The sequence below is a fragment of the Calidris pugnax genome, unplaced genomic scaffold, assembly GCF_001431845.1.
Source record: "Calidris pugnax isolate Ruff unplaced genomic scaffold, ASM143184v1 scaffold118, whole genome shotgun sequence".
Lineage (NCBI taxonomy): Eukaryota > Metazoa > Chordata > Aves > Charadriiformes > Scolopacidae > Calidris > Calidris pugnax.
This window is the reverse complement of record NW_015090855.1, coordinates 5,018,122-5,042,883: the sequence shown is the minus strand read 5'-3', so window position 1 is coordinate 5,042,883 and position 24,762 is coordinate 5,018,122. Positions and strand designations below refer to the sequence as shown.

At 44.8% G+C, this 24,762-nt stretch overlaps 1 protein-coding gene across 3 annotated transcripts; it reads right to left on the bottom strand.

Moving 5' to 3' along the window:
• Positions 1 to 6: 6 nt before the first annotated feature.
• On the bottom strand, positions 7 to 16,759 carry ELMO2 (engulfment and cell motility 2). 3 transcript variants are annotated; one of them, XM_014943846.1, is made up of 22 exons: positions 16,651 to 16,759; positions 15,934 to 16,059; positions 15,759 to 15,799; positions 15,183 to 15,255; positions 14,797 to 14,847; positions 13,711 to 13,892; positions 12,257 to 12,356; positions 11,895 to 12,046; positions 9,693 to 9,771; positions 9,051 to 9,089; positions 5,476 to 5,526; positions 5,022 to 5,144; positions 4,249 to 4,383; positions 3,704 to 3,808; positions 3,516 to 3,624; positions 2,748 to 2,884; positions 2,257 to 2,420; positions 2,062 to 2,174; positions 1,648 to 1,755; positions 1,247 to 1,329; positions 857 to 934; positions 7 to 268 (listed from the first exon to the last, which is right to left on the bottom strand). In XM_014943846.1, the coding sequence occupies exons 2-22, from the start codon at positions 16,009 to 16,011 to the stop codon at positions 68 to 70; spliced, it is 2,202 nt and encodes a 733-aa protein (XP_014799332.1). In that variant the 5' UTR covers positions 16,012 to 16,059; positions 16,651 to 16,759; the 3' UTR covers positions 7 to 67. The 3 variants fall into 3 exon arrangements, with proteins under 3 accessions (XP_014799332.1, XP_014799333.1, XP_014799334.1); XM_014943847.1 differs by having other exon boundaries at positions 9,051 to 9,086; XM_014943848.1 differs by lacking the exon at positions 9,051 to 9,089 and having other exon boundaries at positions 16,651 to 16,758.
• Between the last annotated feature and the right edge of the window lie 8,003 nt (positions 16,760 to 24,762).

The following is a 24,762-nucleotide window of genomic DNA, read 5'->3' as shown; positions in this document are numbered from 1 at the left end:
CGCGCCGGTCGGCGGAAGCGGACACACGGACACGCAACCCCCCCCCAGCCCCGCCGCCGGGTCCCCGTCAGCCGTAGTGGTAGACGAAGTCGTAGCTGCTGGGCTCCTTGGGGATGGGCGGCGGCGCCTCGGGGATCTGGATGTTCTCCAGGTCCAGGAGCCTCAGCTTCATCTCCATGCTCAGCAGCGTGTCCAGGTCGCTTTTCGTCAGCTCGCTGGACATGTCCTTCCCCAGGAGAGCGTTCAGCCCATCAATCCAGATACAGTACTGCGGGCAGGGTGAGGGAAAAAAAGGAAAAAAATAAATAAATTTAAAAAAAAAGGATAATTCACAACTCTAGGTTATGTTGAATCCTTCCATCCATGGGACAATCCGAGATACTCCTACAGCTCCAAAAGGGGAAAACGTGGGAGGGAGCTAACCCACAGGGAAAAAGCCACCCAGCCCCAAAACAGTGCCCACAGAGGTTTGCAGTGGAAGTTAGAAGCCTGGAGGGAAGCATGACCCCATGGCTTGAGGAAGGGGGCAATGAATTTCTATCGCAGCATAACAACAAAAAACACAAAGCTATTTTAAATATCAGTGTCTTCCAGAATGGGGAGGAGGGAACAAGTGACTGCCCAGGAGGAAAAAAAGCAGCAGCCCAGATTAAGGGAAATTAGTGAAGGAATATACTTCTTTTTAAAAAAAAGATAACTGAGGAAAAAAAATTCACACTAAGCATTGGCATCATTTTCTAAGAATGAACCCAGTGTGAGACATCCTGCTCCAGCCTTTGGTGAGAAGCAACTGATCCTTCTTAATCTCTTAAATTCATTGCTTTATACTCTACTGCTTAACCGCTATGTTTCTTACCTCATATTTATTAGGTGCAATGAAGTTCAAGGTCTCATCAGGGTCGTACAATATCGAGAAGGCCAATTCTAACACTTCCTGAATGAAAAAGAATCCTTCACTCATTGACTGAGCAAAACACCACAGCACCCAACAAGAGAAGCTGCCTTCCTGCAGCCCAGCACACTTTCCATAGCAGTATTCTCACAACTCCGAGCAGCCTCCAGCACAGCACACAGCTCACAGCATCCAGCAACCACAAATTGTACTAGGAAAAGTCCCAGGGATGAGATGGGGTTCGTAAACAATACACCTGTGGCATGGAAGACCACGTGCTCCTGTTGTTTGCTTTCACCATCTTCAATTCTACAGCACCCGGATATTAATTACAGGCAAAAAGGGAGCGCTCACCTTGTTCTGTTTCAGTGCACTTTTCTCCTTCATGTGTGGACAATCCTTCCCTGTGACAATGGCTTTGATGTCTGCAACTGGAACTAACAGTGAAAAAGTAAAACTCACAAGAAATCCTACTCATGGAAAGACAGAACTTTGTTTTGTCTTTGCAACTGAACATTGTTCCTGTAGCTCATTACCGCCGTTTCCCAAAACCAGTAACACATCCCTACAGTTGGCCATTATAAGAAATACCAAGCAATTCCAAGACTCAAAGGATTTGGACAAGGACCAAAAGTTGATCTCATCTCAGTCAGGGCTTCAGCCAACAGCTCTTTCTCTCTCTGATGGTCTGAACAGCCTCTGGATGGCAGAGCACAGAACGTAGCCCAGTGTGCTCAGCAATAAACAGGACTTACTTTTTTCCTGTAGAGATTCAAAGGTCACTTCCCCCTGGGCATTATCTTCCAGATCTCCATAGTGTAGCACCTTGTGATTCAGAGCCAGGCGACAGTACCAAAATCTTTCTGGAACACACATCAAGAAGATCAAACTGAGCAAGACCATTCATATAAGGTCTTCCAGCCACTACACTATAGTCACACCACCCAATCCCTCTACCCCCAACCCCTCAGCACTGCTTCCTGCTCATGAGGGGATGGCTGTATTCTTAGAAATGCACATCTGCTCCATCCCAAACCATTGACTGGTATAGCCAGCCCAGGTAACCAGCTTTCCTCTCTGGCAATACGCCTGCAGACAGATTCATCCATAAGAACTTACTCGCCTACAGTCCTTCACATGAAAAAATGCAGTAGGTGCTGCCACCTTACCTTGTCTTCTGCGATTTCCAATTTTTCGAAAGCTACTTCCCTCACAAAGCCTGTTCAGGCGCTGCTGCTTTATCAGCTCCAAGATCTCAGGTTGGATTTTCTCTCTCAGCTCCCTGGGAATCAAATACGGAAGAGTAAGCGAAAAATGGAGATACCAGCAAGCACAGAAAGCCACTGGTTTTGTTAGGCACTTACACAATAGGTGGCGACTGGAAGTCATCTTGGCTCATTCTCTCGGACTGGCGGAGTCGCAGAATCTCGGAGTAGCTCAGGCTGCGCAGTTTGCTCTTGAACTGGTCCAAGGAGTTTGGTTTAGAGGGGAGAGCCCGTGTGATCTGTTCCCTCACAACCTGCATAACCTAAAGAGGTTGGGCAGGGAGAAAAAAGCAAGTCACATTCTTGCTGCTTAACGGCAGCAGAGAACCAGGGCACAGCTCAGTGGCAGCAAAAAACTGATATAGAATAAGTGGGGCCAGGAGCATCAACATACTGGTGGCTTTGAAGATCCAGAAGAATAAAGAAGGACCTCGGTCATGCCAAATAAAAGTTGGACCATCCTCCCTCACAGCCCACATCAATGCCCGGTCACACCTTCTGCGCCCTACTCTTTAACCAAGTGTGCAGGCTGAGTGAACACGGACCATTCTGCAAAAGATTCAACAAAAATACCCCTTCTCCACCCTGACCTTATTAAAATCTTCTGCCGTCGCCCTCATTTCTTTCCAGGTCTTGTTCAACAGCTGGATGCAGATGGCAAATAGCTCTTCAAATGCACGGTCATGGGTGAAAAACATGGGGTGATAGTCATTCCGGCCTTCATTGGCTTCAGGAAGAAACAGAAATCACAACCACGTGAGCATATTGACCAAGAGCTACTAAGAGTAACTAAAATCCACTACAGTGACAGAAACCCAATGGTGTAGAACATAACTCAAAGAGATTAAGACAGTTCGATGCTTCGTCTCCCCATAGACAGTTTATACTGGGAATGGCAACTATTCCCACACTTCACCATGTCATTCATGTGACCTTTTCATACCAGTCCCCCCAAATGACTGCTTGCAGCTGTTTCCCACTCTCATCAGGTAGAATTTCTTACAGTGGTTAATTATCTCAGAATGGTGCTTTGAGACTGTCAGAGCTACTTAACTTTTCTCAAGTTCATGACGGTTTCCAGATTGATATTTTTTTTTGTACCACCCCCTGCTGAAGCTTCAGGAGGTCGAAGCTTTCTGCTTGTGCCAGTTTTTCAGGAAAATTGGAGTGCACACACCTAAATTTCTTACTTAATTTTGATACTGGTGTCACACTGGGACACTGGCAGCACAACTCCAAGCTCCCCCTGCCCTTACATGGCAGAAGCAAGATTGAGGTACAAATGCTTGTGAATATCGGTGAGCCTGTAAGCTTCAGCCCAGCAGCTGGGAAAGCTGGGGGAATAAAATGGTACTTACGGAGTTCCCCGACTTGCAGGATCTCACAAAGCATCCTGGTAAGCTCAATGGCACTGCGCCCAAAGGGACATTCATGCTTATCTTCTCGACTGCTGTTCTCCAGAACAATCTACAAGAAGAGGATGCAACACACGCTAAGGAGAGCTGCCGAGGTGTTGCTATCTGCAAAAACCAGCAGCTTCACTTACTCTGATATAGGTGTCCTGATGAAATTTGGCCAAGTAGAGCATGTTGTCCAATGCCAGCATCCCCGGAGGAGTCTGAGTAAAATCCATGGCTGGATTGATGTGATTCTGTGAAAAGAGTGTGTAGAAAGAACCCAGACAAATTACCTCAAAGAAATTCTGTAAGAACCATTTCTGAACGAATTTTACAACCACCTGTCCATCAAGCACTCCCTCACATCTATCCAAGAGACAACCTTGGACACCCGCTGACAACGCTATCCGGTCTTTCTAGAAGAGACGCTGATTTCCAAGTTCTTCAAAGAATAGGTGCATATGGTAAGTAAATACCTCCAGAGACTGTGCCTAATGAGCCCTGGCATTTAACGAATCAGCAAGTTCAGAATGATCTTCCCTGGGAGTTCCAGTGTAGCTGAATTTCTACAACTCAGATATAGAAGTATGGTAAAGCAAACAGCTATTTCTGTTCCTTATTTCCCTACAACTCTGATGGAGATCTCTCAGACTGCCTTTACATGCGATACAGCCAGCACTCTCTAGATGCATACAGTGAATCCCAGCATCTTGTAGTCCTTGGTGTACATGGCTTTGCGTTTTTCTGTTCCGCTGCCAGGGACGGTGTTGCTGTCAGACTCCGCATCAAAGGCGATTCTTCTCAACTCAAATATGATGTCTCTCTGTGCCTGGAGGACAGAAGGCAGGGAAATGGTAACATGTGATCAATCACCTCGGCCGTATTTTCACATAATGCACAGTCCCACCTCTCTCTCCAGAGCTCACCCAGTAAATACAGAGAGATGCCAAAAGTCATTAACATCACGTAAGAAGAGACAAGTCATTTCAAAATGGCAAGTTTCAGTGTACTGGGTAAAGCAAAATATTTGTTTGCATTTTCCTTTAACTGCCCCAAGTTTAAAGGCAATTTCTAGGTATTCAGGTAATGTAAGGCATTTCTCACTCAAGACTATAATGCTTCTAAGAACTGAGCAACAGATACCTTAAAAGTGCCCAGCTTCCTTGTATATTGCAAGGAAATGACTAAAAGAATGTGCCCTCCATAGAGGTGGAGTAACAGTTTGACAGCTGGCACCACACTGGTCAAGAAAGGAATAAATGGCTTCCAGTGATCACTTACATCTCTAGCAGTCCCACAGAATACAGCAGGAGAGTCATGAAATACCCCAATCTCAAGGACTACAATGTGAGGGTGGCTTGAAACTTTATGCACCATCTACTTCAAGTTCTATGGAGCTAAGGAGCCTAGGAACAAGGCTCCTTGAACATTCTATTCTACCAGATCTTACTCAGCTCTAATAATGACCTGATCATTGGGATCCATCTTGGTCATCATTCTCTCTTCCAGGAGATTAAAGGTCAGGACCTGCAGCACGTACAGCTGATGTGCCATTTCTGTTTTAATGGGCCGGTTTCCTCTAATCACATGCTGCAAAATAAAGGACAGGGTAGAAATTAAGACAATACAAATAAAATGTGAGGTATTAGCCACAGGTATATGCCAGGCTGCATGTACATGTGGGTATATGAGGATTCAGCTGTTTAACCTCCATATTCCATCAGAAGCCCAATGATAATGCTCTGTAACAGCAGAAAGAAGCATCCCCATAACCTCCTTTTGAGTAAGTGGCTCCAATTTCAGCTTTGAAAGACTCACTTTTCTGGAAGAGCCCTGAGGGCAGCAGAATTTACACTCTGCACAAGTGAAACCTCTACTGAGAAAACATTAGGAACCGCTCCATCATTCCAGACATACTTACATTCAGGATTATGGACCTCAGGTGCTTCTGGGCAAACGCATTAGCCATTTCCTGTTGTGGAATTTAGAGATGAAATAACGTGAGTGAAATACAAACATAAAGCCCACATTGTGCAGAAAGGAGAGAAAGAAGGAAGCCTATGAACTGGAGATAGCGCTGGCACACAGCAAAGTGCTTTCACTACAGACTGTCAGTTCAGCATGGCATCTCACCACAGAGCAAGCATCAAGCTGGGATGCAAGGGTCATCTTTACCATGGGACAACTCATGGATGGCTCCCCTACAAAACATCATTCATGTGGAGAAAGGCACTAGGGTAGTCGAAGAACAGAAGAAAATTTAGCTTAATACTGGACATCTAACGATGTTCAATATCAGCAGATATGGCAGCCAGAAGCATATTGTGGGTTGCCCAGAAAAAATCTGTCATCTACAAGAGGTTCCTTCAAATAGCATTTCACAACTTTCCATACCCAGGTATACACCCAAGGTAACAAGGGCTAGAGGATGTAGTTTTCAGGTCTCTTCCCTCTCAGAAACTCTCCTGAAATTTACATTTCCTTTATCTCAGTTTCCAAAGAGATGTTTAGAAGTCAGTTTAAGGACAATTTGAAGAAGCAGGTCAGTTTACAAAAATAAAGGGTAAATAATTTTCATACTTAAAGGAAAGCTTCCAGTTTCCCTCTTTTACTGCATGGCTTCCTTCCCCAGATAAAGAGGGTTTCCCAACCATCAAGTCATGATGACAAACAGTCACAGCAAATGCAAGTATCTGCTGCAGGCCTTCAGTTCTGGGACCAATTACACATGCCCCTGCAAAAATCTAACCTGTGTTTTTCCCTTGCAAATTGTGAAGATGTATTTTTAAAATATCAGCAATCTCATTATGGCTGCTAGGAGAGTGGCACAAGTGCCAAGGTCAAGATGGAATATTATCAGAAGTTTGCTGTTATAAGCAAAATCTTTGGGAAAGAAAAATCTGTTAGGCAATACATCATCTGGAAGAAGTCCAAACCAACTGCCAGTCTGAGATCTCTTCACACTCCTGGGCAGTGCAGATTGAGAACTGGGAGCAGATGTGCAGTCTTAGACAATTGCAATCAATCAGTTGTACATTCTGAGCAATCCAAGACTGCTCCAGCTGCTCATATCAACCCTGCCCTTGACAGCCTTTATAAGGAGTCTGGTAAAATGTATATATAAGCCTCAATCCAAGTCCTTATTATCACTCTTGATCCAGACAGAAACCTCCTAAACCAAGAAAGTGATATGCTGGCTGATGGCCAAGCCATAACGGCTGTGAATTCAGCAGTGCTCATGTTAAAACCAAAACAAGTAAGTGAAAGATATCTAAGAAGCATCTAGATGAAGCAGGAAGTGGTTTCAGAGATAACACACTGCCCTCTGAGTCATTATTTTTTTTTACTATGATTCGTGAGATGTAGCACTGAGAACAAAACAAGGCTGGCTCTTAGGATTTGTTCATGCAACACAAAGAATCTTTACTCTGAAGGAATTAGTTTGTACGTGGAACAAACTAACAGGTGACTGAAGCAGATATACAGTGGGAAGGACAAAGACAATTAAACAATTCTAAATAGCAGAGTAAGAAGCATGAGCACACACACAGCCTAACCACTGCTAAGGGATCTACGTTAGGATTTGTTCATGCAACACAAAGAATCTTTAAAGGAATTAGTTTGTACATGGAACAAACTAACAGGTGACTGAAGCAGATAAACAGTGGGAAGGACAAAGACAATTAAACAATTCTAAATAGCAGAGTAAGAAGCATGAGCACACACACAGCCTAACCACTGCTAAGGGATCTACGTTCTGCTGGGAGTCCAATAACACCCACTTTGCTGCTTGATGGGGTCAGAGAATCACAGAATCATTCATGTTGAAAGAGATGTCTTGAGATCATCTAGTCCAACTCCCTTGGTTCAAGCAACATCAGACAGAGCAGGTTGTGCAGAGCTGTGTCCAGTCAGATTTTTTATGTCTCCACTGACGGAGATCGTGGAACAAACTAACAGGTGACTGAAGCAGATATACAGTGGGAAGGACAAAGACAATTAAACAATTCTAAATAGCAGAGTAAGAAGCATGAGCACACACACAGCCTAACCACTGCTAAGGGATCTACGTTCTGCTGGGAGTCCAATAACACCCACTTTGCTGCTTGATGGGGTCAGAGAATCACAGAATCTTTCATGTTGGAAGAGATGTCTTGAGATATCTAGTCCAACTCCCTTGGTTCAAGCAACATCAGACAGAGCAGGTTGTGCAGAGCTGTGTCCAGTCAGATTTTTTTATGTCTCCACTGATGGAGATTCCACAATCTGTCTGGGGAACCTGTGCCAGTGTTTGACCTCCCTCATACTATCTTGGTTTTGTTTGTGTGTGTTCAGGTGGAATTTCCTGGGTTTTAAGCTGTGCCCGTTGCTTCTTGCCTGTGTCAGCAGGCACTACTAAGAACAGTCGGGCTCCCTCTTCTTTATTCCCTTCCCCTGGGTTTTAAGCTGTGCCCGTTGCTTCTTGTCCTGTCAGCAGGCACTACTAAGAACAGTCAGGCTCCCTCTTCTTTATTCCCTTCCATCAGATATTTTTACACATTGGTAAGACACCCCTGAGCTTTCTCTTCTTGATGTTGAGCAACCCCAAATCTCTCAGCCTCTGTTCATATGAAAGATATTCTAGTGCCTTAATCATCTTCATGGCCTTTTGTGGTCATGTGGATTGTGTTCGAGGGTGGCGGGGAAATGAAAGAATTTTGTTTGCTATAAAGTTCAGTATCTTGGCCAAATTACCAACAGAGGAGTATGTTCTTCCTTATTTCCATGTGTTAATCATATCCATTAATTTTAGCAATTATGTAACATTTATTGAGACCATACTTTCCCCTCTGAAGGCTCTGCATCCTTGGCAAAAGGGGAGCATGCTCCGTGCCCCCCAGAAAATCTAAAAAATGTACCCCAATCTCAAGATACTGAAGGTTCCAAATCAACCTAATAACAAGAACGGTGACTCCCCCGGAGATAGCACAGGGCAAAAAACCCATTCTTATAGTACAATTCCCAAAGGGAGAAGTCACAGATTAGGCAGAACGTACGCCCTAGCCACCAGTCAGCACTGTCTTGTGACTGCTGCTCACAGACAAACAGCTCTACCTTTAGAAGGACGCAGCTGGATATGAAACTGTCATTAATGCAAACGAGATTTGGGGTATAAACTCAGGCTGTAGCAAGTTTAAGGGGACCCAGCCTGCTAAAGAATAGGTTCCGGTTTTAAAATTGATTCACCTCATCAGTCTTGCAGTATCAGTTTCCTTTCACGATCATCTTTATTGTCTTTTGTGTACAATAAGTCATTTAAGATTTCTCCTGCTACTGATTCTTCTCCCCTTCGTACTCTGAGTACATCCCCAATGGTCCTCCCGCCCTTCTCCCTGGGCTCATCCACTACCTGAAGCCTGTGTGCATCATTTCTGTGATACAGGGAGGCATAACTGGAGAAAAACTAAACAATGCCTACAGTTCCGCATGACCAGCCCCCAGGCTTGAGTTACTTACAGTGATGGGCAGGTCTAGAGGGTTAAGCAGCTTGTCCTGCTGGCAGAAAGCAAAAAAAGGCACAAAGAGAAGCAGACAGGATTTAGCTCGGAGTCCAGAAATAAGGCACAAACGGGGCACTAGAGAAGAAAGGCTTAACACAGCAAAGCTACACAATACAGACATATGCACATCTTGCACGTGGCTAAGATCTTGGGATTTTCCTCAGAGCAGGACAGATGTTTCATTTCTCACAGTTGCCAGTGGGAATATCCCCCCAGGATTTAAGAAAAGTCCCTTTTTGGGGGGAGGTGGGGTGTTTGTTTAGAAAGTACATACAACCCCAAGGACACTACCCAGCCTACCTATCCCATACAGAATTAATTTTCTGTAAAAAAATTTCCATGCTGTATAGAGGATTACTTTCTGTCTCTCCAGGCCCTTCAGATTCCTTTCTGAGCATCTGCTAAACATAGATGTGCTGCTCCAGAATACATTATTAATGGGATAGTACTTTTTCTCCTATGTTGCCACACTGAAACAGCTACAGAAGTTCTTGGCAAGGTCTAAGGTCTGTCTTGGCCAGACAATATGATTTGTGAGGCATAAAGTAAACAGCCAGCCAATAACCATTACTCAGGTTTAAATTAAGCAAGAACAAACCTGTCTCTTGTCCTCAGGTGCCTTCAGGAAGAGGGCATTGATCAGGGCAATTGCATATGTCTGAATCTCTTGGTTTGAGCTGCAGAAACAAAAATGGGAGGATCATAAGACAACAGACAGTATAAAACATTACAGCTCTCAGTTGCTTTGCCTGCACTGTAAGAACATTTACCACAGCTCTCTTGCATTTCAACGGAGAAGCAGGATTCAGGTAATCTGCTTTCCTGCCATCCAACTCTTCATAAGGCCTGCAAAAAGCTGTCAGAAATTGTTGACTGACAGCTCCGTTATTCAGAAGACAGTGCAGATTGTGGCCCAGCCGAGCTCAGAGTTCAGCACCACCATAGTTTGCTTCCAATGTTGAAACTATCTCTGTAAAGCCTCTAGTTATATTCCAGTCTGTTATATGGATACGGCTAAAAATTAATATGGAGCAAGTAATTCTTCTCCCGTGTATCAGTGGAAGCCACCAAACACAAATGGAACTAAGGGGGAAGCACACCTCTTTCTGTGGCATTGCCTTCCAACCTCAATAGTTTGGCCCAACACATGTCTTTTTCTTATTTTCACTGAAATGCTTCTTCAGGGCCGCCTTCTCCGTCCCTTCCTAGATCATGCACAGCATGTGGTTTCACTTTGGATGTTTTGAATAAGCTTCCAAATGCCGATCACGCTCTTTTCCACCCCCACCTTGAGGCTCGATCAAAGCCAGTTTTGTTTCTTGCTATACTATTTCTCTTGGGAGACTTCTGCAGAACTTCAAGCTCTTCTGATTAACAGAAGTCCAGTGCATCACCTAAATGAATTCATGTGTGTATACCTTTTTTTTTTTAATATATATATACAAAAAAAATTTTATAAAACATCTTTTAGCTTAAATAGCTATTTTCCCCACTTTGGCATTTACCTCTGGCATTTCCATGGATAACAACCATAGTCTCTCTTCTATTGCTCCCATCCAAACCTTCTTCATTCTGGTCAATCTGCCATACTTTAAAGACGCAAATGTTTGTGCATTATCCTAGGTTTTTCTTGGGCCTCCAAGCTTTGCAGGTCTCTGAAGTCTTGTCACTTCATCTCTCCTACCCTCTTTTTGGAGTTTGCTGCTCTTTTTGCTACACCGCTTACTTTTGGACACAGCAGAACAATTTTGAAATTAATTTGTCCTCTTTTAAGTTGTCTCTTTCAGACTTATTTGCACAGTTCTGTTCTTCCACAACCTATCCTCTGTTAAAGATTGTTCCCTCATGATAGTCTTGCCAAAAATTCCGACTCATTCTCCAATTTCCCTTTCCACAGTATTCCCTGTGTTCTGGAAGCAATTAAGCATATATGTCTTGATCAAAGATATTTTGTTTTAACAGCTGCACAAGTTTGTTCATTCCTAGGACCAGACCTGTATTTTGCTAAAATAGAAATTATAAACCTGAAAGAACTTGTTTAGCTTTTCTGTTAACCAAATTCAAATGTAGAAACGCTCTAAGCACACAGTGACATTGACGCAATACATTGTTTGCACTATAATTTTGTTAAACTACTGCTCATTGTTTAAGGAATATTAGTCATATTCATAAATGGTGTTTTTCCCCATTTTCAGAATTAAAAGCCTGAGAAAAAAAAAAAACAGCAACTACTTAAAGCTCTAAGAAACGTATGCTTCTTTTTTTATATAAGAGTAGATAGAAGCGACCTAGACAAAGAGCCATAAAAGCCAGATATTAATTTGTCAATTCATTTGGAAAGAGAGGAAGGGGAGGTGTGGAAAAAAAGCAAATATCCCATTGTTTTCTTCCTTAATATGCAAGACAAAAACCAGGAGATGATGAGCTCTTAGATTCTAGTGGAAACAATTTAAAGAGCAGTGAAGGTCACAGATGACTGGATTCAGCAGCTCTGGGAAGTTGTTTTAGTAAAATGCAGGTTTGGTCCCAACACTGAACACATTCGTGCAGTTGTTAAAGCAAAATATCTTTGTTCAAGACATACACTCATCTGCTTAAGTGCTTCCAGAACGCAACCATATTTTTCCAGGATCTTACTTTTCAAATCTGTTAGATATCCTGAAGTTCAAGTAAGATGTCACATCAGTAATACTTTAAAAATAGCATTTTTAAGTGATTTAAACATAAAAGGATGTGTTTTCAAATTAACAGATATTCATAAAAATTATTTAAATCACACCACTGTTGGGTGGACACTCACACTTGCAGATGAGAAATGAGTTGCCCCACGGTGATCTCTTCTGCTATCTTCTGATACAGAGTCTGACTGTTTAGCACCATGCTTTCTAGAATGGCTAGGGATCGTTGAAGGATGGAGACATCTACCATAGGCTGACTCACATACCCTGCAATCTAAAAACAGATCAACCAACAGGTCAAGAGATGCCCATCCAGGAAACCTTGTGGTGAGTGAGACAAGCTAAGGGAGATAGGGCTCAGAAAGCTGAGTGCACCATGCTCTCAGTGAGCACTTAGCTTCTCAGAGTCATCTTGCTCTTCCTGGAAGCTACATTAAAGCACAAAAAGAAAGAGCATCCACTCACCCTCTTCACCCAAGCTCACCTGTTTGATGAAGGTTATTGAGACCATGTCCCAGGAGACAATTCCATGGTCCATGAGCTCCAAGAAGGCAGTCAGGGTGAAAGCCAACATCTCACTGTAACTGAGAAAATGAAGAATGCAATTACCAAGGATCCAGTAGCAATGAAAAAGCCTGTCCAAGCTGAATAAACTGGGTAAGAGAAAAACATCACCACCTTCTCCTAATAAAATAGGCTACAGTTTGGCAGCTGGGGGTGCAATACAGTACTTGCATTTATGAAGATAATTTTATTGTTTTGTGGAATCCTATTTTATTTTTCCTGATTACATGCACAAATTAAAACTAGCAACAGTAAGTCCTTAGTCCTGCCACCACAGACTCACAACCACCTGGATCAGTCCCTGGTAGTCAAAAGAGCAACAGCAAAAGCAGCAATGCAGTATTTATTACTGAGCAGTGCAAAGTATCATTACTCAAATTCAATGCTTTCATGTCAGGGGGAAAACAACAAACCCAACTAAAAAACAGCAAACCCCAGAATATTCAGTACAATGACCATCAGTTAAAACAGACCAGCTTGAAAAGGGGAAAGCTTTTTAAGCTGATCAATTGAAAATTTATACCATCTGCAAACACTAGGTTTTCCAACTGTTGTCAGATTTGAGCTCCAGACTAAATTTGTATCACAAAACATAAAAAAATCTTTGGAAATTATAGCCCCTACATACACACACAAAACAAATGTGTCCTAACATCAAAGAAAAACAAAGCAAAATTAATTGCCATCCTGGGACCTGGGCTGAAACAAAACAAAAGCACAGCATGAACTGTGTAAAATTTAATACATAACCACAAGACAGAAAGGTAAAAAAGACTGAGGGAAAGATAGGCTGAAAACATATTAGTTGCTAATTTAGAAGAAAACAGAAGACTTGAAAGTGTTATGATAACAAGTTATCAAGATTTTAAAAGCATTTTCAATGAAACAGAACAACTACAGCAGAAAAGCCATCAGAGTTCACCATGAACCTTCAGATCAGAGTTTGGGTTTTGGTTTGTTTTTAAGAGAGAAGAAGTATCTTCAAATCTGTCATTTGCACATTGCTAGGAGACATTCTGGAACAAGCCATTAACATGAAAAACCGATCTCCGGGCCGAGATGATACTCGCTGAAGAATTCCAAAGGAACCATAGTAAAACAAAACATTGCCAAACTGCTTATTGTGCTCTGCAGAAAGCGGCAAATATAACGCCAATTTTTAGAGAGGAGTCAGGCAGGAATCTGAAGGACGCATTGGGCATTTAGGTATCTGTAACCAGAAAGGCAGGTGGAATCTATAAGAATAATAAGAAATATTTAACAGGGAAAAAATTGCTATGGCTTTTGCAGAGGGAAGTTATGTTTTACATCTATGTGTGTATTAGGTTTATGTGGCAGGGTTTCGGTAGCCAGGGGCTACCAAAGGAAACTTACTGGGACAGAAGCTTGGTCCCGCTCTCCACGAGCCGTGTCAGCACTGTGATCCCTTCCATGTTGATGAACTCTGTGGCAAAGGTGACATCAGCTGAAAGCTTAGCCAGTTCCTTCATGGCATCCAGTCGGGCTTCCATACTGTGCGACTGGATTCTCTCCATAAGCTGTCGGGCTGCCCTAGACTGGGAGGAAAAAGGGATGATGCCAGTTACAGACTGGACTCACCTGCAGGCTGAGTTCTGCCACCACCAGCGTTCTGTCAGCAGTCCATGGATGGGCAGAGGGAGCTCAGCAAGGGTATGGACATACCAGCAAAGACAGGATGAGTAGCAGCAGGCAGCAAGTCTAAGACAGACTAAAAAAGGCTGCCCTTAGCAACAGTTACAGCCAAGCAGGAGGCCAATAAAATGCTATTTTACATGTTAGAGTAAATGCTCGTTTTTCTTCTTGGTGAGGTGAGTGGAGGTGGATATAGAAATATTGAGTGAGACCATTAAAGAAATAGAATGTTAAAAAAATCTCTCACAGATTCAAAGAAACACACAGGCTCATTTTGTGTAAGATTTCTCAGACACAAATCAATGATATCCTCCCAACCACCTCTTGCCCAAATAACTTCTTCCTGTTCTACTCACTCCCAGCTGTATGCCACGACCCTTGCACATAAAAGATTTAAGAATTTCAATAAAAAGGAAGCTGCAGCAAGTCTGAAAAAGACAACTGTGAGGTCACAATAGCAAGAATTTACTAGGAACAACTCCCTCTGCATCAAATTTGTCTCTTATTTTAATTTCTGCATTAAGGCATCAATACTATTCCTGATAATACTAACTGCACTCATCCTGAGAATGTGTCTGTCAGGTGCTTTACAACACACTACTGTAAGAAACGCAACAAAAATGCAGAGTGGATTTATTTACAGACACACAAGAGTGTGCACCTCATCGTGCAGAATGGCCCACAACAAAGGCAACCCCCCTACAATTTAGGGAGAAGGAGAAAGAGAAGCTGAGAGGCAAGAAACAGCGAGGATAAGAGCCATACAAGGATAGCTATGGAGAAAGAGGGACGTGAGGAAGCATTTACCGGGGAGACTGCCAGCTGAAGGATAGTTCCATTCTTGATGTCACAACGAGTCTGAAAGAAAACATAAAGTTTAAATTGCAGAAAAGTGAGGGGAAAAGAGTGCATCTGGATCTGCAGCGCACATTTGTACGCACAAGTAAAGGGGTTCCTATACCACACAGCCCTCTTGAAGGTATTGAATTGAGTCACTGGGTCTTTGCACCTATGGGCACGCACAGGGAGAAGCACAAGGCTCCTCAGTTGAATGATACCATTCAGGTCTGAGTATTTTTGATAGCAGAGGTGCTGCCCCTCAGGCATTAGCAGCAATATTGTTCCGTGACACTACTTCAAGGCATTCTGCACTCTTGCCCAGGGCAGTAAATTGCTCTCTCTCTTACACTGACCTGCTCTGTGATGTACAGCTGAGGACCATCAGCGTACCGCAAGGTGTAGTATTCGGGGTTTGGCAACGACCACCTGGCAGAGGAAGAAGAAGGACACGTAAGTTTCTTCCTCCTCTTTCTTCTGGCTCTCAATTAGGAACAGCAGCTTGATCACAAGAGGGTAGAAAATAACTTTCGAGCAAAGCTTTATCATGGGAAATTAGGTGTCCCAAAGAGGAGAGAAAAACAGCTTCCTCTTGAGGGGAATGGGACTTTAGCCTAATCTAAGTCAAGCTCTGTGGAATGTCTGAAGAGGCCGGCTCTTCAGAAACAGTAAGATGGGCCAGTCCTCAGAGACACTGACCCTAGAGGCATACATATGCACACACTCAGAATTAGAATAAAGATGCAAAGTCCCTGTTTTCCAGGAGATCTTTTTCTTCCCAATTTAAAACCTCGCCCATTCCATGGCCAAATCTGGCAGCATGGATCCTGCTAGCAGCACACCGACAAGCAGCAGAGACTCTCCGCAGCACTCCAGCAAGATCTGTCAGGGGGACAGACTTTTTCCACGAGGGTTCCCAGAGAACTACTCACCCATCACAGACCTCCTTGATGATGGATGCGAGAGGCCTTTTCTAGAACAGAAAGAGAGAGTCCTCAGTAGCCATGTTCCTCTCAACCAGAAAGAAATCCTGCCCATTTCTGTGCTTCCCACATTCCAGTATCAAGGTTGTGCGCATTTCCTTCCCATCTGGTTACCAGGTCTCACCTGATCTATTTCCAGCAGCTGGGCATTGGCACCCGGCCACTCAACAGCTACTTTCACAATGTCCGAGGGTGGTGGCATTGCTCCAGGCTCCTCCGGGTGCCTTTACAACAGCATACACCCCCACACCTGTTGAGAGAAAAGACAGTGAGCAGCTCTCTGAAAATTATTTCAGTTGTTACACTGCCATCTAACACCAAGCTTCAAAACACTACGTAAGACCAGCCTTACGGTTTGCTGGGCCCGCTGGGGGTAAAACAGCCAGCGTACCAGAAGTACAGGCCTCATATTAAAACGGCACATTTGAAATTGTATGCCCAACCTCATCACCTATGGAATATTTCTGAGAGCGTGTTGGGGGGTGCTCACGCAAGAGGGAGAGTCACTCTGGTCAGCAAAGCCCCATCTGCCACCCACCGTCTGTGCTGCCAGGTCGGTTTATGGGGCTGGTAAAGCCTTAGCTCCATTGGCTCAGCTACTGTCTGCACGTGAGAGAGGGAACATGCTGCCCAGGTAACCTCCCTCCCACGGGCTGGTGTTCATTGACGTCCCATTTATATTTCTCAGATACCTCGATCCACTCAGGATACCCAAACAGGCTCCTAGGCAGAGCAGCGGCACCTGGCTTTATCCCATTCCCTTCCTATAACATCACAAATCCAAAACATGAATATCCATCACAGAAGAAAAGTTAACTCAGCGTTTGCTCTGGAGGTCTACCTTTCACTCCTTTATCTGCCTTAGAGCATAAGCTTGTGCTCAGGGTTTGGTCCCAGAGAGGTGTCAGACATGCTGGTTTGTGCTTCATCTGGTAGTAAGAGGCTGTAAAGAAATGGACTTGTTCAGTTCCTTTTTAACCCTCTCCTGGGTGGAGGGAGTAGCCCTGCTCTCTCCCACAGAGCCACAGGGAGAAAGTCACATGGGGGCGAGACAACCCTCCCCATCAGCAGTTCTCAGGAACAAAAGCTTCAAGCTGCCCAAATTGAGATCTGACTGGACACAGAAGTAGTCCTGTCCTTAAGGGCTCCTCCTGAGACTCAGTTTCCAGCATACCCTGAATGAGCTGGTAAGCATCCAAAGAACAATTTCCCAGCTCCTACTTCTCCTATTAGGGCAACCCAATCCCCCTTTCCCAGAACAGAGATGAGACAGTGCTGAGCAGGGACATTGTTTCATGATCAACGTATTTTCCCAACTTCCTTGATCAACTGGGAAAGAGATGCTAAGACAGGCTAAGACTTGAAGAGAAACCAGCAGCCTTTGGAATTTCCCTGGTGCAAGGCAAGTAAAGAAGAGAGAACTTTTCACGGATCAGCAAAGACCAAGCAGCTGCAGAGATGCCAGACCCAGGAAATCAGTCTGTGTGACCGTCCTGGAAAAGGGAACTTTTATGAAATTAGCTGAGTCTACCATAAAAGGCGTGCATGCCTGGCCTGTACAACATGTTGACCTAGAGATCCACTGACGATCTCAATTAATGAAGCTCACGTGCCTCTTCCTTCCCTCGCAGAGACTGGAGAAATATGAAAACTCAGGTGCACTAATACTTCTATGCATCTGTACACACACAAACTGCTTATCTGCCCACTGTGACTACCTTCTCACTCCTGTTGAGGCAGCTTCCTCACCTAGGAATGCTGTGATCTTATGGTGCAGCCTTCTGAGACAGTCCCAACATTATCATCCCTCCTGCCTGCTGGAACTGAGGATGAGGGGTGCAAGTTTAGTTTCTCTCATAGCACCTTCTGGAAATGCTCAGTGTTATCACTGCAGCTAGCCTGGCCCTCAGGTCTCTACCACACCAGAGACACTCTCTTTACAACGAAGGCACTTGCTGGAGAGAGAAATCAGCCATTCTCCTATTAAAACAAGTGTTGTTAACCATGAGACACCTTTCTGAAGGTGCCTTGCTCAATTTGTTCTGTTCTCAGCACGTGTATGCTTCATTGCAGTTCATGAAGGAACCCAGGAAGCCTGGACTCCAAAGCTCTCTGAGGCTTCAGCCAACCCAAAAGGGAAACTGGTATTGCACGTGCAGGGGAACACCATCCTCCCCATCCCCAGCGACAGCCAGACTTTGTCCACTCTGCTGTCCCTCCCCTTGGAAAGCACCTGGCAAACCAGATTCAGAATGGTCACAGTCAGTACTGCTTCTGGTCTTCTCTTTCCTTTTTAGCATCAGTCCCATAAGCATCAGCTTATGTTTTCTCAAAACTCATAAAATGACTGTAAGCCTAAACACATCTCACGCAGAAAAGTGCCAGTCAAGTTAGGTTCAGCTTTGCCAGTTTCTTAAAATAACATCTCCAACCCTTCAGATAAGCAGCAACCTTTCAGATTAGCTCTGACCAACACATCAAGAAAGAGCTGGTCTCGGAAAAGCAACAGACTGAGCGCACTGCTCCAGCTGAGCAGGTCTCGGGGATGATGACAGAAAAGCATTGATACGATTCCTATCATACAAAATTCCAAGTTAGAGTCAAGCAGTTACACAAACAACACCGGATATTTTATTCCCTAATAATGGGAAGGGAGGTAAGACAACTAAACCACCTCCCGCTCCAAGATTCGATCTTGCATCAGGTAAAAGTCTCCAGCTTGGCCAAGGTGAGGTTGCACAAAGGAAGACTGCTCATATGAGAGCTCAATTAAATTAGTATTTCAAAGAAGCCTTCGCAGCCCCCAGAGCTGGGCTAATTCACAAACAGAAAGCACTGAGTTCCAAAACATGAATATCCATCACAGAAGAAAAGTTAACTCAGCGTTTGCTCTGGAGGTCTACCTTTCACTCCTTTATCTGCCTTAGAGCATAAGCTTGTGCTCAGGGTTTGGTCCCAGAGAGGTGTCAGACATGCTGGTTTGTGCTTCATCTGGTAGTAAGAGGCTGTAAAGAAATGGACTTGTTCAGTTCCTTTTTAACCCTCTCCTGGGTGGAGGGAGTAGCCCTGCTCTCTCCCACAGAGCCACAGGGAGAAAGTCACATGGGGGCGAGACAACCCTCCCCATCAGCAGTTCTCAGGAACAAAAGCTTCAAGCTGCCCAAATTGAGATCTGACTGGACACAGAAGTAGTCCTGTCCTTAAGGGCTCCTCCTGAGACTCAGTTTCCAGCATACCCTGAATGAGCTGGTAAGCATCCAAAGAACAATTTCCCAGCTCCTACTTCTCCTATTAGGGCAACCCAATCCCCCTTTCCCAGAACAGAGATGAGACAGTGCTGAGCAGGGACATTGTTTCATGATCAACGTATTTTCCCAACTTCCTTGATCAACTGGGAAAGAGATGCTAAGACAGGCTAAGACTTGAAGAGAAACCAGCAGCCTTTGGAATTTCCCTGGTGCAAGGCAAGTAAAGAAGAGAGAACTTTTCACGGATCAGCAAAGACCAAGCAGCTGCAGAGATGCCAGACCCAGGAAATCAGTCTGTGTGACCGTCCTGGAAAAGGGAACTTTTATGAAATTAGCTGAGTCTACCATAAAAGGCGTGCATGCCTGGCCTGTACAACATGTTGACCTAGAGATCCACTGACGATCTCAATTAATGAAGCTCACGTGCCTCTTCCTTCCCTCGCAGAGACTGGAGAAATATGAAAACTCAGGTGCACTAATACTTCTATGCATCTGTACACACACAAACTGCTTATCTGCCCACTGTGACTACCTTCTCACTCCTGTTGAGGCAGCTTCCTCACCTAGGAATGCTGTGATCTTATGGTGCAGCCTTCTGAGACAGTCCCAACATTATCATCCCTCCTGCCTGCTGGAACTGAGGATGAGGGGTGCAAGTTTAGTGTTTCTCTCATAGCACCTTCTGGAAATGCTCAGTGTTATCACTGCAGCTAGCCTGGCCCTCAGGTCTCTCCCACACCAGAGACACTCTCTTTACAACAAAGGTACTTGCTGGAGAGAGAAATCAGCCATTCTCCTATTAAAACAAGTATTGTTTACCATGAGACACCTTTCTGAAGGTGCTTTGCTCAATTTGCTCTATTCTCAGCACGTGTATGCTTCATTGCAATTCATGCAGGAACCCAGGAAGCCTGGACTCCAAAGCTCTCTGGGGCTTCAGCCAACCCAAAAGGGAAACTGGTATTGCACTGCAGGGGAACACCATCCTCCCCATCCCCAGCAACAGCCAGACTTCATCCACTCTGCTGTCCCTCCCCTTGGAAAGCACCTGGCAAAACAGATTCAGAATGATCACAGTCAGTACTGCTTCTGGTCTTCTCCTTCCTTTTTAGCATCAGTCCCATAAGCATCAGCTTATGTTTTCTCAAAACTCATAAAATGACTGTAAGCCTAAACACATCTCACGCAGAAAAGTGCCAGTCAAGTTAAGTTCAGCTTTGCCAGTTTCTTAAAATAACATCTCCAACCCTTCAGATAAGCAGCAACCTTTCAGATTAGCTCTGACCAACACATCAAGAAAGAGCTGGTCTCGGAAAAGCAACAGACTGAGCGCACTGCTCCAGCTGAGCAGGTCTCGGGGATGATGACAGAAAAGCATTGATACGATTCCTATCATACAAAATTCCAAGTTAGAGTCAAGCAGTTACACAAAATACACCTGATATTTTATTCCCTAATAAAGGGAAGGGAGGGAAGACAACCAAGCCGCCTCCCGCTCCAAGATTTGATCTTGCATCAGGTAAAAGTCTCCAGCTTGGCCAAGGTGAGGTTGCACAAAGGAAGACTGCTCATATGAGAGCTCAATTAAATTAGTGTTTCAAAGAAGCCTTCACAGCCCCCAGAGCTGGGCTAATTCACAACCAGAAAGCACTGAGCGTGTGGTGTCCTATGGAAACGCTGCCTCCAAATCCCATGAGCATGTGTTAACGTACTTCTCTTTCTTCACAAATTTTGATTATCAGTGTTTTATTCTCTCACTCCAAGACAGAAACATACGATTTACTCTTCGCTAAGAAAGACATGTTAACTTGCTGCAAATACATTCTCAAGAGGCCTCTAACCCTAAAGGCACACACAGCTGCTAGTGCTATTTTCATTCCCACTACAATCAGTAAATTGGACTCTAATCCGTTCTTCTACACTCATTCTGAAGCAGCTGGTCTTCTTTTGTCCAAAGTAAACTAGGAATTCAGGCAATAAAGCAGAAGGAACCCAGGACCAGAATAGCACCTTGCCTCATTGCATAAGCACAGCGAAGCATTTAGGAATCTGCAGAAAGACAGGAATGCTTTGAATCCACATCTATTGGATCGCAGCCCCCTGCACAGCACTTCTCACTGGGGTCAGTATCCATAGGGAGCCCACCTAAACCAGTTATCCTCAGCCTGTTTGCAAGCCAATGCCCAATACCTGGTATTTCTGAGGATAGGAAACGTCTGCCAAGCATGCCACACTGCAAGCCAGAACACTCCCTCCTGATCCTAAAAATCTGACTCTCTCTGACATCCAAGTACAGTGTAATACAGAGACAAGGCAGAACCAAGACCGCCTGCTGAAACAAGGTACTCTGTAGCATCAGCCATGAGAATTCAGAGCTTACTGATCCTTCTGTCTCACAAGAGATAGATGAACCTAATAAAACTATGAATCAGCCTTTACCTGGTATTTCTGAGGATAGGAAACGTCTGCCAAGCATGCCACACTGCAAGCCAGAACACTCCCTCCTGATCCTAAAAATCTGACTCTCTCTAACATCCAAGTACAGTGTGATACAGAGACAAGGCAGAACCAAGACCACCTGCTGAACCAAGGTACTCTGTAGCATCAGCCATGAGAATTCAGAGCTTACTGATCCTTCTGTCTCATAAGAGATAGATGAACTTAATAAAACTATGAATCAGTCTTCCTCGCTTCTTTTTGCTGAATTACACACACTAAAATAAATAAATTTAAAAAAAAACCCCAAACATTTAGACTTTCAAGTGGTTTTTGCAGCAACAGCTCAAACCAGGGACAACTTATCAACTAAATCTTTAAGTACACTATGGCAACTACTAGTATACAAGCAGTAGCAAAGCTCTGCACATGTTCCCCACAGAAAGTGCCCAGTTTGCCCCCTCAGATGTGCAGAATATAGAGGTTTCCATCCATTCAGTCTAGAAACAGGTGGTTCCCAGGCAGTATGTGATTTCCACTCACTGTTCTCCATTCAGCAACTAAAGCCCACGATGGCCTAAACCTGAAAGCCTGAGAAATCTTAGTCATATGGCACAAGCACACATCATCTCCAGTAATCAGAGTGGCTTGCAATAGCTGAACAGATAATTAACTTCTCCCACGAGTGAACCACCTCATGACTAGAAACCACTCAGCGTTCAAGGCACAGCAAATGCACAGTGAAGGGACAAGGCCCAAAGATCACTTCTTTGAGCATTAAGAAGTGAATTTGCAACTCTTTTAACTAATACACCCATGAGTAATTAGCATCTAATTACCACTTCTCCCTTCAGCCTCTTGCAGTACAGTCTTTTACTTGTACTGCAACTCGCATTGCAAGTTGCTCCTGAAGAGTAGAGGGAAATACAGTACTTTATATGCCATGACAAAGATGTTCAGATTATTATAGGTAGAAGCCTTTATAAATCCCTAACTTATCTTCTCCCTTGCAAAGAACATGCATCATTCAGGGATAGAAAGTGCATATTAAACCAAAAACATTGACATTATAGGAAATTCTGCATAAATCATACAATCATTTAGGTGAAAAAGCCCCTTAAGATCATCGAGTCCAACCATAAACATACCACTGCCAAGTCCACCACTAAACGATGTCCCTAAGTGCCAGATAAATATAAATAGTCTTCTGTTTCATCAGAAAAGGTACTGCAGGGGTTGGTCCCCAGCTCCTAGAGGCAATGCACTCTACCTGCAGCTCCCCTGATATCCTCACCACAGGAAGCAGCAACCAACCAAGCTGTATGACACTACCTTTCTATCTCAAAAAAAGGCTTCAGCTGCATACAAACTCAGAAAGTACCTCGTCATGACACATTAGACTATTTCTGACCCAAACTTCTTCCATAAATGAGCACCCACCCATGACTCCATGACTGGAAACCACATTCCCTTTTCCAATCAGTATTCAAGGCACAGCAAATACTTAGTGAAAGAAATAGAGCTCAAGGACTGTTTCATTGCACAGCAACACCATGGAAGAGACACCGCATGAGCCTACACCAAGGAAGAGATTCAACCATCAAAATGAATCGGCTGAGCAGAACCCAGAGAAGCAGGATTTAAAAACTGAAAAAGGTAGGAAACTCTTCAGACAGTCAGGGTCAAAAGGACCTACACAGATCACTGGCTCACCAGGAGCAGCTTTCCAGAAGGGGACAATGGAGGCCGGGCTACAAATACAAAGGGTGCTTCAGGTCGCCCTCTTAATACAGGGTTGTCTGTCAAAAGCGTTCTTTGAAAAGATTCCACTGAATGTCTGCAGACAAGAGAGGTGACAGATGTTACGTTTTACAATGGATATTTTGCAGTGCACCCGCGATACATCTGATAAAATGACTGTTCAGAAGCTCTTGGGAAGAAGCACATAATTGTGCATAATTTTGCATAATTGTGATTATCAGTCACTTATGGGTCTCTCCCAGCACATTCTTCTCAACAACAGCACGTAAGCAATTCTCAGAGTTTTATGCAGGGAGACAGCAGCCAAGCTGAAATCCATCAAAGATGAATTCACTCTGCTTCTGCAGAGCGAGCTCCTTCATACAAAGCAGTGGTGCAGGGGGAGCTGCAAGGCAAGGAGAACTCGGCAGAGCCACTAATAGCACGCTATTCAAGAGACTTCTGAGAAGCTGCAAGCTAAAACAACTGGAGTATTTGAAAGAGAATTTCCCTATTCATAAACTCAACCTTCTTTTCATTACAGATGGAGAACAACGCGTGCTGCACGCGGAATGAAAATGAGGAGGATGAAAGAACATTCCATGAAAAAGAAAAGCCGCCTGGTAGAATCCCCCGGTCAACAGGCGACTGGCTGCAGCTTCCGAAACCTGTAGATGGGATAAAACATCCCAGTCTGTTCTCGGCAAGTCCCCAGTGGCACCAGCAAGGCCAGAGAAGAGGTGGAAGCGCTGTCAGCAGAGCGACTAACTGGAGAAGCGTGGGGAGAAGGCAGCTTCCCTCACCCAGCAGCACTCGAGGGCAGCAGAGCCCAGCCCGAGGGCTACGTAGTTCTCTGTGTTACCTCCCAGAAGGAGCAAAGGGACCCATGCTTTCCCAGAGGAACCACAGAGGCAGGTGGCTGGGACTGGCAGTCCCTGGGATCCCCCGTTCCTCCAAAGGCCTTCCACGGCCGCGCTTTGTGGCACACCAAGCCTACGGAAGCGGCTCTTCTCCTGCACATCCCAGCCCCTCTCGGCAAAGACAGAAACCGATAGCAACAGGCAAAAGGAGAGAAATGGCTTTTCTTTTTATTGTTTTTAATCACTCAGGGGAGCGGAGAGCAGCGCAGCAGCTCCCGAACCTTGGCCAAAAACTCAATTTACGGCGCTAAACAATTATTTATTATCTTTTTGGGTTTTTTTTCCCCCTGACCAAGCGCTGCCCGTTTCACTCCTGGGGGCCGCCCGGCGAACCGCGCCCTCCTCAGCCCGATAGCGGCCCCTCCTCCGCTCCCACACCCGGGAGCCGGGCCGGGTCGGCGGGCCCAGGGCCCACCCAGAGCTCCGGGAGCTCCGGCAGGCGGCGACGGGCACGGAGCCGGCCCGGCGACCCTAGGCCAGAGCCCGGCGGCGGGGAGGCCGCCAGAGGGAAGGGCCACAACGGCCCCAGGTAAAGCAGCACCGGCCCCACCAACCCGGAGGCGGCGGCTCCGCCCGGTTCCCCGCGGCGCCGCCCGCTCCACCCCCGCC

Coding starts and splice junctions, on each gene's coding strand:
- ELMO2 (XM_014943846.1), bottom strand. CDS start 16,011: ATGCCACCACCCTCGGACATTGTGAAAGTAGCTGTTGAGTGGCCGGGT. Junction 14,848..15,182: donor AGCTGTACATCACAGAGCAG/GTCAGTGTAAGA, acceptor GTTTTCTTTCAG/ACTCGTTGTGACATCAAGAA. Junction 2,421..2,747: donor CGGCAGAAGATTTTAATAAG/GTCAGGGTGGAG, acceptor CAACCTCTTTAG/GTTATGCAGGTTGTGAGGGA.